This window comes from Physeter macrocephalus, chromosome 11 (assembly GCF_002837175.3).
Source record: "Physeter macrocephalus isolate SW-GA chromosome 11, ASM283717v5, whole genome shotgun sequence".
Taxonomy (NCBI): Eukaryota; Metazoa; Chordata; class Mammalia; order Artiodactyla; family Physeteridae; genus Physeter; species Physeter macrocephalus.
The window spans coordinates 83329391-83343539 of record NC_041224.1 but is presented as its reverse complement, the minus strand read 5'-3'; the positions used below and the strand labels follow the sequence as shown (position 1 = coordinate 83343539).

Genomic DNA, 14149 nt, shown 5'->3' with positions numbered 1-14149 from the left:
GGACCAGGGCACGAACCCGTGTGCCCTGCATCGGCAGGCGGACTCTCAACCACTGCGCCACCAGGGAAGCCCTAGTGTCTTTTTTTAATAATAAAGGTAAATAGAATAGAGGCATGCTAATCAGCACAGGTGTGTGTGTGTGTGTGTGTGTATGTGGACATTGCAGAGAGGCTGTGGATGTAGGGATGCTGACACCAGTGCCCATATTTATACATTTGGAGGAAGGCTAGATCCACTGACTCTTCTTCCTTGCTTTCCTTAGCAGCACATGCCCAGTCACTCAGCAGAGGCAGCCAAATCCCCCCAAAGATGTAATGCTGCCTCTATGACACTTCTCAGATATTCCTGTTCATTTCCATTGCCACGGTACTGACCTTTTCTTCTCCCTTCTCTCAATAATAGTCCAGCCTTTTTCTCCGCTGGCATTCACTCCTGCATTCATCCACTCCATCCATTCTCCACACTCTGACCATACCTGAGTCACTCTCATGTTTTTAGAGCCTTTGCTGCTCCCCATACCCGAGGATAAACGGTGATCATTGTTGTGGATAGCCCTTACCTAGCATTTATACATACATGCGTTTACGCCTGGCACCAGCTCTAAGAGGTGGCACTCATACCTATTTTACAGATGGGGCAGTGAAAGCATGGGGTGACTTGCCCAAGGTCACACAGTCACAATGGCCCCAGGCTTTCTGACCCCAGAGCTTTGGTTCTGCACCCCTCAGCTTCCCCACCTCTCTCGATGCTCTCTGGCCATGTACGGAAAGGCTGCTCTGTGCTAACAGACTTTTCAAACATTATGTCTAATCTTCGCATCCATCCTGCCAGGTAGGCACTATTATTTCTATTTCACAGCAATCAGGGCTTGAAGAGGTTAAGTTAACTTGACCAAAGTCACAGAGCTAATTAAGGAAATAATAGGTGCTCCTCCCTCCAGGCTCTGCATTCTCTCCACCACACTGCAGGGGATTGTCTAATTCCTTTAGGGTGGCCTCTGTAGTCCCTTATGGTCTGTTGCCAGCCTATCTTTTCACTACGTACGTTCCATTCCATTATGAAATCAACTTTTGCTCGCCCTATTCCTTTTGCCTGGAGTGTTCTTCCCTGCCCAACTAGGACTCTTACGACAGGGACTCCTGTCTTGCTGATAATACCTTGCGTGGAACCTGCAAACAGCAGGACAGGGAGGCCATTTGCATTTTCTCTCCACCTCAAGGAGCCTCAAAATGATGCATCTCCTCTTGACCCTCCTACTGTGATTTTGCATCATGAATGTAACGTGTAACCAACATACATGTCTACCTTTCTGCTAGGTGGCATCTTTGAGGCCAGGTGTCATCCCTTCCTCCTGTTTCTGTCTTTTGTGTCTAGGGAATTGTGAAGCCAACAGCAGATGTTCAGTAGATATTTGTTAAACAGGTGAAGGGCAGACAAGGACGCAAAGGTGGGGAAAGTCATCAAACTATACCCGAGGGACCTCGGTGGGGCTAGAGTGCACAGAACAGTCAGGCATTCAGGGATGTCTTTACTTCTAGGGAAATGTCCACTGTTTGGAAATTTCCAGAAGGAAGCGAAGAGCTAATGATTATCCTAATGAGCTAATCTAGCTTGTCCATTTTGCTCCCCTCCCAGGTTTTTGTTTTATTCAATATGCTTTGCTAATAACCTCCTGGTAAAAAGCCCGTGGACCCTATATCCTCCAGCATGGACTTCATAAATAAGATGCAGTTGGCAGAGAGCCTGTGAAAGCTGTGGACTTCAGGACTTTCACAGGACTCATGATCCTTAAATGGTGGCGGCCACGGAGATGCGGAGGTCGTTCTTATGCAGTGAGGCAGAATCTTTCAGAATGGAAACAGATGCCAAGGAAAACTTCTTCCCCGATGGAAGTTAATTCTTTAACCATTAAATTAGGGTTATCATACCAAGTAAACGGTTTTTGGACTCTTAAGGTTTAAATCACTTGGCACAGCTGGCCAAAAAAAACAAAACAAAACAAAACAAATAACTGCCAGGCGGGAGGATCCGGGATGGGCAGGTGCGCTGCGCCACGGGAAGGGGGCCTCCCGGGTGGTTTCCATCAGCACTGGCGTTGAGATTGCATTTTGCACCCCACAGGTGAGCGTCCTTACCACCCTGGAGCGGAGGTTCAACCTCCAGAGCGCCGACGTGGGCGTGATCGCCAGCAGCTTCGAGATCGGGAACCTGGCGCTCATCCTCTTCGTGAGCTACTTCGGGGCGCGCGGGCACAGGCCGCGCCTCATCGGCTGCGGAGGCATCGTCATGGCCCTGGGCGCGCTGCTGTCGGCGCTGCCTGAGTTCCTGACCCACCAGTACAAGTACGAGGCGGGCGAGATCCGCTGGGGTGCCGAGGGCCGCGATGTCTGCGCCGCCAACGGCTCGGGCGGGGACCAGGGGCCCGACCCGGACCTCATCTGCCGCAGCCGGACCGCCACCAACATGATGTACTTGCTGCTCATTGGGGCCCAGGTGCTCCTGGGCATCGGTGCTACCCCCGTGCAGCCCCTGGGTGTCTCCTACATCGACGACCACGTGCGGAGGAAGGACTCCTCGCTCTACATAGGTAAGGAGCTGCCCCAGAGCCAGGGGCGCAGTTCCATTTTGGTTGATTCTGTGTCAGTAACCAGGGCATGTTAACAGAAGAAGGAAACGTGGGCCCCTGAAGTTTTAATTTTCCCGGAGCACTGATTCTCAGACTTGGCTACACATCTCGGGTGTTTTGGAAAATGCTGATGTCCGAGTTGCACCTCCAGAAATTAAGGGGTAGTTGGTCTGGGGTGCATCCTGGGCATGTAGTTTTTAAAAAGCTCCCCCAGATGATTCCAATGTGCAGCAGAATTTGACCTCCGCTGTGCTAGAGCCTCAGTAAACCTTGAGTGGGAAGCCATGGTCAGGGGAAGTTTTATGTTTATTTGTCTGCCTTTTTGTGTGTGTTTGGACTTTGGGCTGTTCGGCATTAGCCACCGAGGAATACTTGGGGATATACACATTGGAAACCCTGTTTTTAATCATCAAAATGATCTCCTGGGTCATTGTCCTATTGAAGCTCAAAGAGAAAGGGGATTGCATGCCCAGCATTCGGTATTATTCAAAGTTGGTAACTTTTCGTAATTTTTTTTTTTTTTTCTGTAACGGGGTATGCACTGGAAATGCATATTTGGGAAGAAATAAGGTACATGTGAACTTTGAAAAAATGTTTTGTGCTGTAATGATTTCTGCTATTTTGTACTGGAAGGATGGAAGCCATTTGCAGGTGTTGGGTTAAGAAACATCCAAGTGGTGAATTACACTTACAGCAAACGTGGCTCCTTAGTCACTGCTTCTAGGCACTGCTGCGTGGTCATTTGTAGGGTGAGGGCTGGCCTGCCGAGCATCTCCATTTCTTGTTTACCAAGTTTAATCTTGCCTCCCACAAGCTGTTGGATTGTATGACATGACCCCAGTCACCGGGTGCTAAGCTCTGAAAAAATTATATCCACCCACGGAAGCTTTGTGCTTCCCAAAAGCTGTGTGCCTTGGAGTGTAAAGTTAATTATAATATGAAGTTTAGGTTGAAATAGAATTTGATAAGAATTTGTCAAAAAGCTTCCTATCTGCCAAGTTTCCACCATACACTGCCCAAGCTTTCTGAGACAGGAGGGTTCAGAACAGCTGCACACCTGAGTGCTAATTTTCCTCTGTGACTTTCTGTCCCAACTGTGGCGTAGATGACTTTGTTGAATAAATATGTCGTATGTCTCAGCCCTCTGTGAACAGGCTCTAGGAAAGAAAGGTGGAGAATGTGTATCTCCCCATCCAAGGGATGGAGCACCTGTGGACCTACCTATGGAACACAAAGTAGAAGAGGAGATTGCTCAGGCTGAAGATGGCTAGTCGCTTCTCCCTGTGGTTAGGGGTTTCCATAATTGTGTGTGAAGGTGGACACATTGGGGAGAGGGGTCTAAGGAAATCATTTACATTTTGATGCTTTTAAGGCTTCGGTGAAAGCCCCTCCTCGTGAGTCTGTTGCAGACCAGGACATGGGCCACAGCATGTAGCCAAAACAGTCTCCCCAGGTCCATCCGGGCCATTGGTCTCTGACCTGACCGATATCACTCTAGGACCCTAGGATAGATATTTTTTGGTAGCAGTAACAGCAAGTAGATAAATCAGGGCACATGGAAGGAAATGGGGAGTGAAAAGCTGAGTTCTTGTCTCTGATGAGGAAATCAAGTAGAAAAATGTCTCCCCAGAATGCCTCCTGAAGTCACACCAGTGGTAAATCACCTCTGCTTGGGGGCCCCTGCCTGGAGCATCAGGCTCAGAGCCCTCTTCCAGAAGTCTGCCCTGATGAGTTAGGCTGTGGTATTTCCTGGCACTGGATGGGGCCTGGTCTGTCGGTACAAAGCTTTAGGATGTGGACTCATTTTGGTTTTGTGGGAGGTGGAGGCTTGGGCCACAGGGCTGACCCTACCAGGCACAGGCCTCTCTTTCTGAGACCTTGTTTCTGGGATTTACAGTGAGTCTTTGGTAGGAGGAAAGTCTCGACCAAATTTCTAATTGGGCATCCTTTTCCTCTATGATAGTTCAACATTCACAGAGTTGGGAGTGTCTTTTGGTGTGGTGTGTGGGCATCTTGGTGGCATCTGGCCAAATTCCAAAACTTGACAGTACAGGACTGTGGAGATGGCCTTCCTGAGTGCTTCTGAACTTGTTTCCTGGGTCTGTGTTTACAGGGAGCAACAGAGAGCAAGCTTTCTGCACAGATTGGCCTCGGTAGGTGGCCTTTTATTCCATGCATGGTTTGAATTCTCCAGGAACAATTTAAAAAGACCATGCATATGCAGAGCATAACTCGTTCAGTCATTTATTGTACAGGTCATAAAAAGTGTTTGCGATCATGAGACTCTTTTAGCATTTATCTCCTCTAATAGGGAGCTAGTTTCTGAAGCCACTTAATTTGGCTTCGGGAAGTATTTGGGGGAGCCTGCTGAGTGGGATTGGTATGACTTATGGCCTCTTAACTCCCTGCAAGAGAAAGACAGTCTGAAGGGACTGGTGCTGGGACTGTGGGTGTTGATGGTATCCACTGGGGTAGAGTAGCATGTGTGCCCCTTGGTTCCAGCTCTTGCAGAGCTGGTAGGAGAGAGAGGCCCATAGCTAGCCATCTGATCATATGCCTGACATGTGAGTGTAAACCGGAGATTGAAAGGCTTCTAAATCTTGCACGTGTGAAGCACAGGTTGTTCACAGCTGCTCCTTTCCTGTGGGTGTAAGCAGGGAAGGGGATGATAACCATGCAGCGCTCTGGCCACAGGCCACTGGTGACAAGCCCTGCCCCTGGGTCACCAGCTGGTTGCCTTCGGCACAACTATGGCCATGTCCTAGACCCCCTACAGCTAGGGGGAAAGGGAAGCATTCCATATTAAATCAAGCTGATATTTTCCACCCAAGTGACTATTTGCTTCACCCTCTTGTGGCTGAGTCGCTGCCAAACTCCTGGATTCCTTGATGGTCATTCACAAGGGGCTTCTCCTGCTGGCACTGTTCTCTGGCCATTCCTGCCCAGCCTGGGGAGGGAGCCAGGGGAGCTCATTACCAGGGGACAAAACCCAATGAATGGGGATGCAGCTCTGCTGGCAGGCTTTTCGGGACCACACAATGTGGAGCCAAGCCTCACAGCGTGGCGGGACGGTGACCCGTGGGTATCACGTGGCCTCCCTTCTTCCCAGAGAGACTGATGGAGCAGAGTGGCAGTGAGAACCATTTGATATGGTGGCGTCAGTGGGGTCCACCAATCGACCCTCTGGGAATTACTCGTGCTGTTAGCCCATGTTGTGACCTCCCATGAGCTCAGTTTTCTTAGCTGCCCTGCTTCTCCAAGTTCAAAGCACAGCCGGTTGTATTGTAGGCAAGAGTAAGTAGGCTAATGTAATGGACTCGCTGGGTCCTTTCGTTAGATTGCTATGGCAATTGGTTGGTGCCTTGTTTTGTCTTTTTTTTTGTTTGTTTGTTTCCTTTGGGGAGGAAAAAGCTCCAAATGAGAGTGGTAAGGATTTTAAAAAAAAAAAATAACCTTATTTCTAGTTAAAAAGTATTACATGTTCACTGTTGACAACTTTGGAAGTATAGAAAAAGAATCATTAAAGAATAATTACCCTTGGCTTTATGGTTATATAAAATCCTTTTTTCTGCTTCGGTATGCTTTTCTACACACACAAAAAATGTGTTTATAATAAATAATGTTTTGCTACTGTATTCCTCTCTTAATATTTCATGAACATTTCCCCATGTCACTAAATATTCTTCGATGATATTCTTTCTGCATACGAATATTCCCTTGTGGATCTATACTGGAATATTTAATGCCCTCTATCGTTGGACATGGGTTTTGTTTTTTACATTTTACTGTTATAAACGAAGCAGACAGGTGATCTGTGCTTCTGAAAGGTTAAGTAACTTGTCTAAGATAATGGATGGGGCTGAGCCCCAGGTATGAGAGTGATGTTTTTTCCAGGTACATCTGGGATTTGTGACAAGGCTGGGGTGGGTGGGGCTGGGTGCAGAGGGCCGGTGGATGCTCCAGGGGGTCAGGTGCAAGTAGGGGCATTCTGCAAGACAGCCTGAAGTCTTTGAGAAATAGATATCAGATGAGTCAGGAAGGTGAGAAGAGAGCCGTGTGTCTCAAATCCAAGGGGAGAGGTGCGATGGGAATGGAGAACGGGTGTGAAGGCAGAATAGAGAGTTGGGAGGAGGAAGGAGGGGGAGGAGAAAGAAGGGGGGCCTGGCTAACAGTTCACGTCAGGGTTCTGGAAGGAGGTTGTGCCCCTGTTTCATGGTGCTTTAAGTAGAGATCAGCACAGATCAGAGCTGGTGGATCCCGTGTTCTGCTCACCTCTCACCAGAACTGTGGACAACCTACCCTCACTTCGCTGTTCGTATCATGTGGAATCATGATAGCCATTAGGAAACTGCCCTTATGTTGTGTTGGAAATCTGTCTCCTTACAACTTTCCACACACTGTCTCTGGTTCTGCCCTCTGGGTCCTAACTCCACAGCTGGCTGAGCAGTAGCCTCTCACAGGCAGGGAAGGTCACCTAAAATTTGACTCTTCTGTGCTGGGACCTCCGTTCCTTACTTGATGCAGTTTCCTGCCACACTCAGCCACCGTTTCCCTCTTTACGAGGGATGCTAAGGCTGCAGGGCTTGTTACTAGGGGACAGAAACAGGTGAATGGGCCATGCAGGATTTGGGTACTGTAATGCTTTGCTAGGGCTGCCATAATATAACACCACAGACCGAGTGACTTAAACAATGGAAATTTATTTTCTCACAGTTGTGGAGGCTGGAAGCCCAAGATCAAGGTATCAGAGTTGGCTTCCTCTGAGGCCTCTTTCCTTGGCTTGCAGATGGTGCCTTCTCCTCCTGTGTCTTCACATGGTCTTCCTTCTGTGTGTACGTATCTCTGGTGTCTCTTTGTGTGTCCTAATTTCCTCCTCTTACAAGGACACCAGTCAGATTGGATTAGGGTCCACCCATATGATCTTATTTAACCTCAACCACCTCTTTAAGGCCCTATTTCCAAATAAGTCACATGCTGAGGTACTGGGGGTTAGGGCTTATACATATGAATTTTTGGGGGGGACATGATTCAGCCCATAACAGGTACCAAGAGGACCAGTACCAAACAAGCTGAGACTCCTGCCTCTTTTGTCCTAACTTTTCAGTAAGGAACTTCGTTGTCATGTTTGTTTCTTTTTTCCAAGTACTCAAGGAATTATTTGAGGATGTAGTTTTTTAAAATGTTTTATTTTGGCACAATTATAGAATCACAAGTTGTTGCAAAATACAGGGAAGTTCCCTGTACCCCTCATCCATTTTTCCCCCAATGGTAATATCTTGCATCACTGTAGTACAGTATCAAAACCGGGCAGTGGGGCTTCCCTGGTGGTGCAGTGGTTAAGAATCCACCTGCCAACGCAGGGGACACGGGTTCGAGCCCTGGTCCGGGAAGATTCCCCCATGCCGTGGAGCAACTAAGCCCGTGCGCCACAGCTACTGAGTGGTCCGGGAAGATCCCCCATGCCGTGGAGCAACTAAGCCCGTGCGCCACAGCTACTGAGCCTGCGCTCTAGAGCCCGCGAACCACAACTACTGAAGCCCGCGTGCCTACAGCCCATGCTCTGCAATAAGAGAAGCCACCACAATGAGAAGCCCGTGCACCACAACGAAGAGTAGCCCCCGCTAGCCCTAACTAGAGAAAGCCTGTGTGCAGCAACAAAGACCCACTGCAGCCAAAAATTAAAAAATAAATAAATAAATTAAAAACAAAAAAACAAAACGAGCAATGAACATGGGTACAATTCATGGGGTTTATTCAGATTTTATCTGTTTTATGTGCACTCATTTGTGTGTTTCTGTGTGTGTATAGTTCTGTGCAGTTGTATTACATGTGGATGATGATGTTTTAAAAATGCAGAACGGGATCAAGGTGAAAGCAGATTGTGTTGAGTCGTGTGAGTGTTTGGCAGACAGATATACATGTGATACCAACACACACGTGCATACACACACACGGGAAGATATGGAGACAGAGCGGAGGCTGTAGGTAGAGCAGGGGCCAACTAGAAGAAGGGGATTCTTTGAGGAGGGCTTCTGCCTTCCCCAGAATGGAATCCTCACAGGGTACCCAAATACACAGAGCAATTCCTCCAAGTCGGGAGGCACATATATTAGACATGAATGTGTCACACTTTTCTTTGTTTATCGCTTCTGTTGAAACCCAGTGGAGACCTCCACATTCCGGTTAATGATGCAAAGAGAATTATTCTCAGATTTCATCTGCCAAATGTTTGTTTAGCACAAAGGTCACTAATACCAGGCAGCAACCGAACAGAACTAAATTTCTCTTCAGAGCCCTGGGAGCCCAGAGTTATTTTGTTTCTGATGAGTTTTTATTTTAACTTGACATTGGGGAAAAATGTGTTTTAATTCTCCAAAGAGTGTGGGTCGGGTATGGATCAAATACACTGTGACTGCAGTTCATCTGAAAAAATAATTAAAAAGCCATCCCTCGCGGGAGCAAGCACAGCTCATTATATTCTTGCAACTTCATTGATATTGAAGTTTCCCTTGTTAATTCCTTTTATTTTGTAAATAAATGAGGCTGTAAAACTTCAATTTGTTTTGTCTGGGTTCCAGTCCCTCTCCCCAGCGGCTGGTCACATGCCATTTTCAGTGTGTTTTAGCAACTTGCTAGGAGACATGCGTGTGGCTCTTATCTGGCACTTCCATATTGCCCGGCCTGGTGGATGTTTCTTGTTCATTTTCAGCCACTCATAATTCATGCCCCTTGATTCATGGAAACACTGCTGTGCTCACTGCCTCAGTGACCTTGGGCAAGACTCTGAGCTTGGGCTCTGGAGTCGGACAGTCTTGAGATTCAACTCCTAGCTCCTCCACAGACCTGCCCACCGGGATTTCGGACACATTTTCAGTTGACCTGAGCCTGTTTCCTTATCAGTAAAATGAGCCTGGAATCTACCAAGCGAGGCTTTGCCTGGACATTAGGTATCACGTTGTGGTGGAGGTCAACAAATGCTGTCCTGTTCATCTTTGTGGTCGTATCATCTCCATTTCCAAATGTAGAAACGGAGGCAGGAATAAGCGACTGACTTATTTAAATACACGGGCAGGTCTTTTCACAAGAGTGGTTGGATCTTGATTTTCAGCCTGTGATGCAATCCATCCAGTAGATCTGAGAAGAGCAACCTCTTCCATCCTGAATTAGATCAGCAGGGCTCTTTATTTGCCTGCACACCCCTTCCTGCGGCTCATCTCAAAGTACAGAAAGTGCTAGAGGTGTCCCAAGCAGCAGGCGATCTGGCTTGTATTAAGTCGGAGGCACCCCACAGTATGGCCATTGCGCCAGTGGGATATATTTATTGGCTTTCTGGGTTCCAGCACATTACTTCTTAATTTGCTTCTTAATATTAGTTCAGTTTTTGAAAGAATGTTTTTTTTTTTTTGTGGTTTGCAGGCCTCCCTCTGTTGTGGCCTCTCCCGTTGCGGAGCACAGGCTCCGGATGCGCAGGCTCAGCGGCCATGGCTCACGGGCCCAGCCGCTCCGCGGCATGCGGGATCCTCCCAGACCGGGGCGCGAACCCGGTTCCCCTGCATCGGCAGGCGGACGCGCAACCACTGCGCCACCAGGGAAGCCCAAGAATGTATTCTTGTTTTAGTAAAATTGGGAAAAACAAAAACAGAATAAGAAAACATAAATAATTTGTAAGCAGATACCTATAGAAAATTATTGTCAATGTTTAGGTATATTTCATTCCAGCCTTTTTTGTTTGTATTTACTTTCACCTAGTTAAGACCATACTCTAGGTAAACCTGCTTTTTGTCAATGATAAACCTTTTTGTGTATCATAAACAGTAAACATCATTTTAGATGACTGCATACTATTTTGTCAATCTAGAAAATCTGGAATGAGTTCATTGGACATTTAGGTGATGGATATTTTTGTGACTGTAGCCTCATCCACATTTACTAAAGCTCAGGTTAGTTTGGATAGATTCAGTGGGAGCTGGAAACCAGCCTCTTGGCTTTGCTGTGGCTTTTTCCAGAAGATAAATGAAGGGTGTCATGAAAAGAGGCTTTGGGCTGGGCTGTGAGCGTTGGTGCCCTCGTTTTGCAGCCCTCTCCCACATCTGCTCAGGGTAGCAATCCTAAGTCCTGCTAGGGCTCAGCTAGCAAATGAGGAAAACAGACTTTGTGGAGGCTGGGGAACCAAAGGGCCTTGCCTTGTCCTCAGCCACTGTTGCCCTGTGGGAACTCAAAGTCACTCTTGCCAGATCTTCTGATTTTTAGAAGAGACTGGAAATGCATATTTTTCAAGTGGAGTGAATTGCCTGCGCCTTGCAATCGTCTCCCAACCCTCTGTGGCTCAAGGATCACAGAAGCCAGCTTGAGCACATCGGTGCCTTGCTCTTTGCAGTTCTTTGCTCCAGACCATCAATTTCAGATGGCATTCGCCTTTTGAGTAGCAAATAAATTAAATAAGAAAGGAAAAAAGGAGGGAAGGAAAGCAGTTGCACATCATGAATGCCACAACCAGAATAAGTAGTGTTATCTGCTGTGATTCTGAATGATATGCATTTGCTTGGGGAAGGGGGTAGGGCTCTTTCCCAAACTCAGGACACAGTGGCAGAAATGAGTGGAGGACCACTGCTGAGCCGGCCTCCCAGTGTGCTGTCCTGGCTGAGGCTTTGCTCCTGCCTCATAAGAATGGGAACTTCAGAATGGAAAAGAAAGGAAACCATTTCTCCCAGCTAAGCATGGGCAGAGGAAGAAGAATCCTCCTGAGGGTTCCCTGAAGGGAGCATTGGAATGCAGAAACCGATACCACTTGGAGCTGATTGAGGCCTGTGGATGTTTACTGTGTGTGAGAGAGCATCTTTGCTCAGGGATTTTAGAACACAGCATCATAATGTGTGATAGGAAGAAAGACCAGAGGCCCAGGCTGACCTAGAGAAGATTCGTGGGGAAGGTGAAGATGCACGTGAGGGAATTTTCCTTCCATAAGTGCCTCAAAGTCTAATGTTCGTTACTTCTTTACTACCAGCCCTTTACTGCACCTGACTAGTGAAAGCAGACTCATTCTCTTTTTCTTTTCAACTGTAACACAAGTATTATGCTTAAATGAAAGATTTTGAGGTATTTTCCTGAATAGCGTGCAACCTTTTTTTCTTCAGTTATATCTAGACTATTTATTTCTCCTTTCTTACCATAGTATTGGCTTTACTTCCTTTTTTCCTTTCACCCACAAGAAGCTTTCTGTGAGAGCAGACACCATGAAGGGCTTGGTTTCTGTAGAGGATTGTGACTTGCTTTTGTTAGATTAGGGATTACTATAGGTGAATGTCCTTCCTCTTCAGTGGGAAGTGAGTTCTTCATTGCTAGAGAATTCTTTGGTGTTAAAATGCCTCACATAAGAGTCTTTTTTGTGGATGTTTGCTTTTGACTGTCCAGAACCTCATAGTTTTCATTGAGAAACTGCCTCTGCCCATCCCAGGTGGTTCTTGTGGGCTGCAGAGATGATCATGTGGTCCAGGCATGGCCAATCATGACACAGAGAAAGGCTGTGGTCTGCAATGAATGGCCCAAGGAGTGAGACAACCAGAGTCCACCATGAGGTTTGAAAAATGGACTGGAGGGCTGGGGCAGGGAGAGAGAGATCACTTTCTCTTCTAGGACTGCTAGCTCTAACACCTCTGAATGCCCACAGATTCCAGTGTCCATCTTCGTTTTCACATGCAATAAACTTGATCTAGGAATGAAGACAGCAAAGGAAAGTAGACCAGGGGAAAAGAGAGGGCAAGAGGGCTCCCTGGATCCAGCTATGCCTGAAGCTTGCATCCCAATTAGCATTCCCCTTAGAATCTCCTTGAGCACATAAATTATCCTTTCCAGCATTTGCAGTCAAATGTTGTGGATTAGGATCCTGCCTAATGAGGCTTAAATGTCCAGTCATGTCATGTCAGAGTTGGACTGGATTGCTTTCCTCTTGAGCTTTGACCAGGCACCTTCCAACAAGGATGAGTGTTTCTGTCCACATGTAAGGCAGGTGTCCAATGGTCAAAACACTAGCTTGTTCATAATATCAAGGTATTCTAAAGAACTAATCAACTCATGGCCCTATATAGCCAATAAAAGGATTAGGTCAAAAGTTCTGGTTTAGTTCTTCATTTCTTTATTTCATAGACTTTTAAGGTGAAGGATAGGGGCCCGGAGGCCAGAAGTAATGCCCCCTCCACTTTCTCCCTACCCACCCACCCACCCCCAAAAAACAAGTCAAAGTATTTAAAAATAAATAGGCTTTGTGCAGGAACAGTAAGTGTTTAGTAGCAAACTTCTTATGTGGGCAGGAGAGTGTTGAGCATGTGAAACTTATTCAGTGGTGCTGTTTATTGAATGGAAAAAACATAACCAACCCTGGCTTCTTTACATGGCTGCGCTCGCCAAAGCTACCTTTACTCCCTCTAACGGCTTCAGTGTCAGGAATGAATAAGCTAAATGAATATGTTCCAATCCCAGCTCGGCTTTCCCCATTTCATTTTTGCCAAGCCGTGTATGTGTGGTGTATGTGTGGCGTGTGTGCGTGCATGTGTGTATTTTTGCCCACATACAGATAAAATCTGAAGATACTAAAGCATTAGGTGGCTCATGGACACTCATAAAAACTTTCTTTTATTGCTTTTTAATTTTTAAAATTTTTATTTTATATTCGAGTATAGTTGATTAACAATGTTGTGTTAGTTTCAGGTGTACAGCAGAGTGATTCAGTTATACATTTACATGTATCTATTCTTTTTCAAATTATTTTCCCATTTAGGTTATTACAGAGTATTGAGCAGAGTTCCCTGTGCTATACAGTAGGTCCTTGTTGGTTATCTATTTTAGACACTCATAGAAACTTAGGTGTAGTCTTGAGAGCTGGGCTGCGTGAATCTGCCTGGAGAATGTCAAGAGAAATTGAGGGCTTCTTAACTGGGCTACTTGAAGCTAAAGGTTTTTGGATGTGCTTTAGGGGGAGGGGTCCACAACCTTTAAAGGTTGTAATGGAGATGTATGTACACTCGTGTGGGGAAGCTTTCACTGGATTCTCAGAGGTTCATGACCCCCAAAAGGTTAAAACCACTGAAAGTCCTTATGTTGTGCAGACCCTGATGACAGGAGACTTGGGGTGAGATAAACCAAGATAGTCGAGGTGAAATGCTGTATGGTGTGACAGATGGCATTTGGGGACTGGAATGTTGTTCACTGCTCAGCCCTCAACTTGCTCTGCTCCCTGGGGTGACACTGTACTTACAACAGGAAGCATTGGAGCATTGCTTAGGCAACTGTGGGTAAGAAGTCAGAATGTGTTCCCAGTGGCAGTGGAGACACCCTCTCAGCCCTCGTCCTCCTGTGCTGCTGCCCCCTCCACCACTCCCCCCCAAAAATTCCTTGGCGGCTGAAATTTTCCATCCCTACTTTCAGCCTAACCGCGGGTGTTTTGGGTAATATTCAGCAAATTTTTTGTGCTGATTTGAACTGATGCACAGATAGGAAAATCAAAACCTTTTTTTTTTTTTTTTTTTT

The 14149-nt window shown here is 46.6% G+C and overlaps 1 protein-coding gene across 9 annotated transcripts in view; it reads left to right on the top strand.

The window, feature by feature from the left end:
• SLCO3A1 (solute carrier organic anion transporter family member 3A1) overlaps positions 1-14149 on the top strand; it is a 335014-nt gene that overhangs the window by 69909 nt on the left and 250956 nt on the right. For all 9 annotated transcript variants that reach the window (XR_003681759.2, XR_003681758.2, XR_003681757.2 and 6 more), the window contains exon 2: positions 2122-2587. Coding sequence is in view for 6 of the 9 variants with exons in the window: in XM_024114938.2 (XP_023970706.1) it covers positions 2122-2587 (466 nt within the window). In the remaining 3 variants the exon portion in view is untranslated. The remainder of the gene's footprint in view (positions 1-2121; positions 2588-14149) is intronic.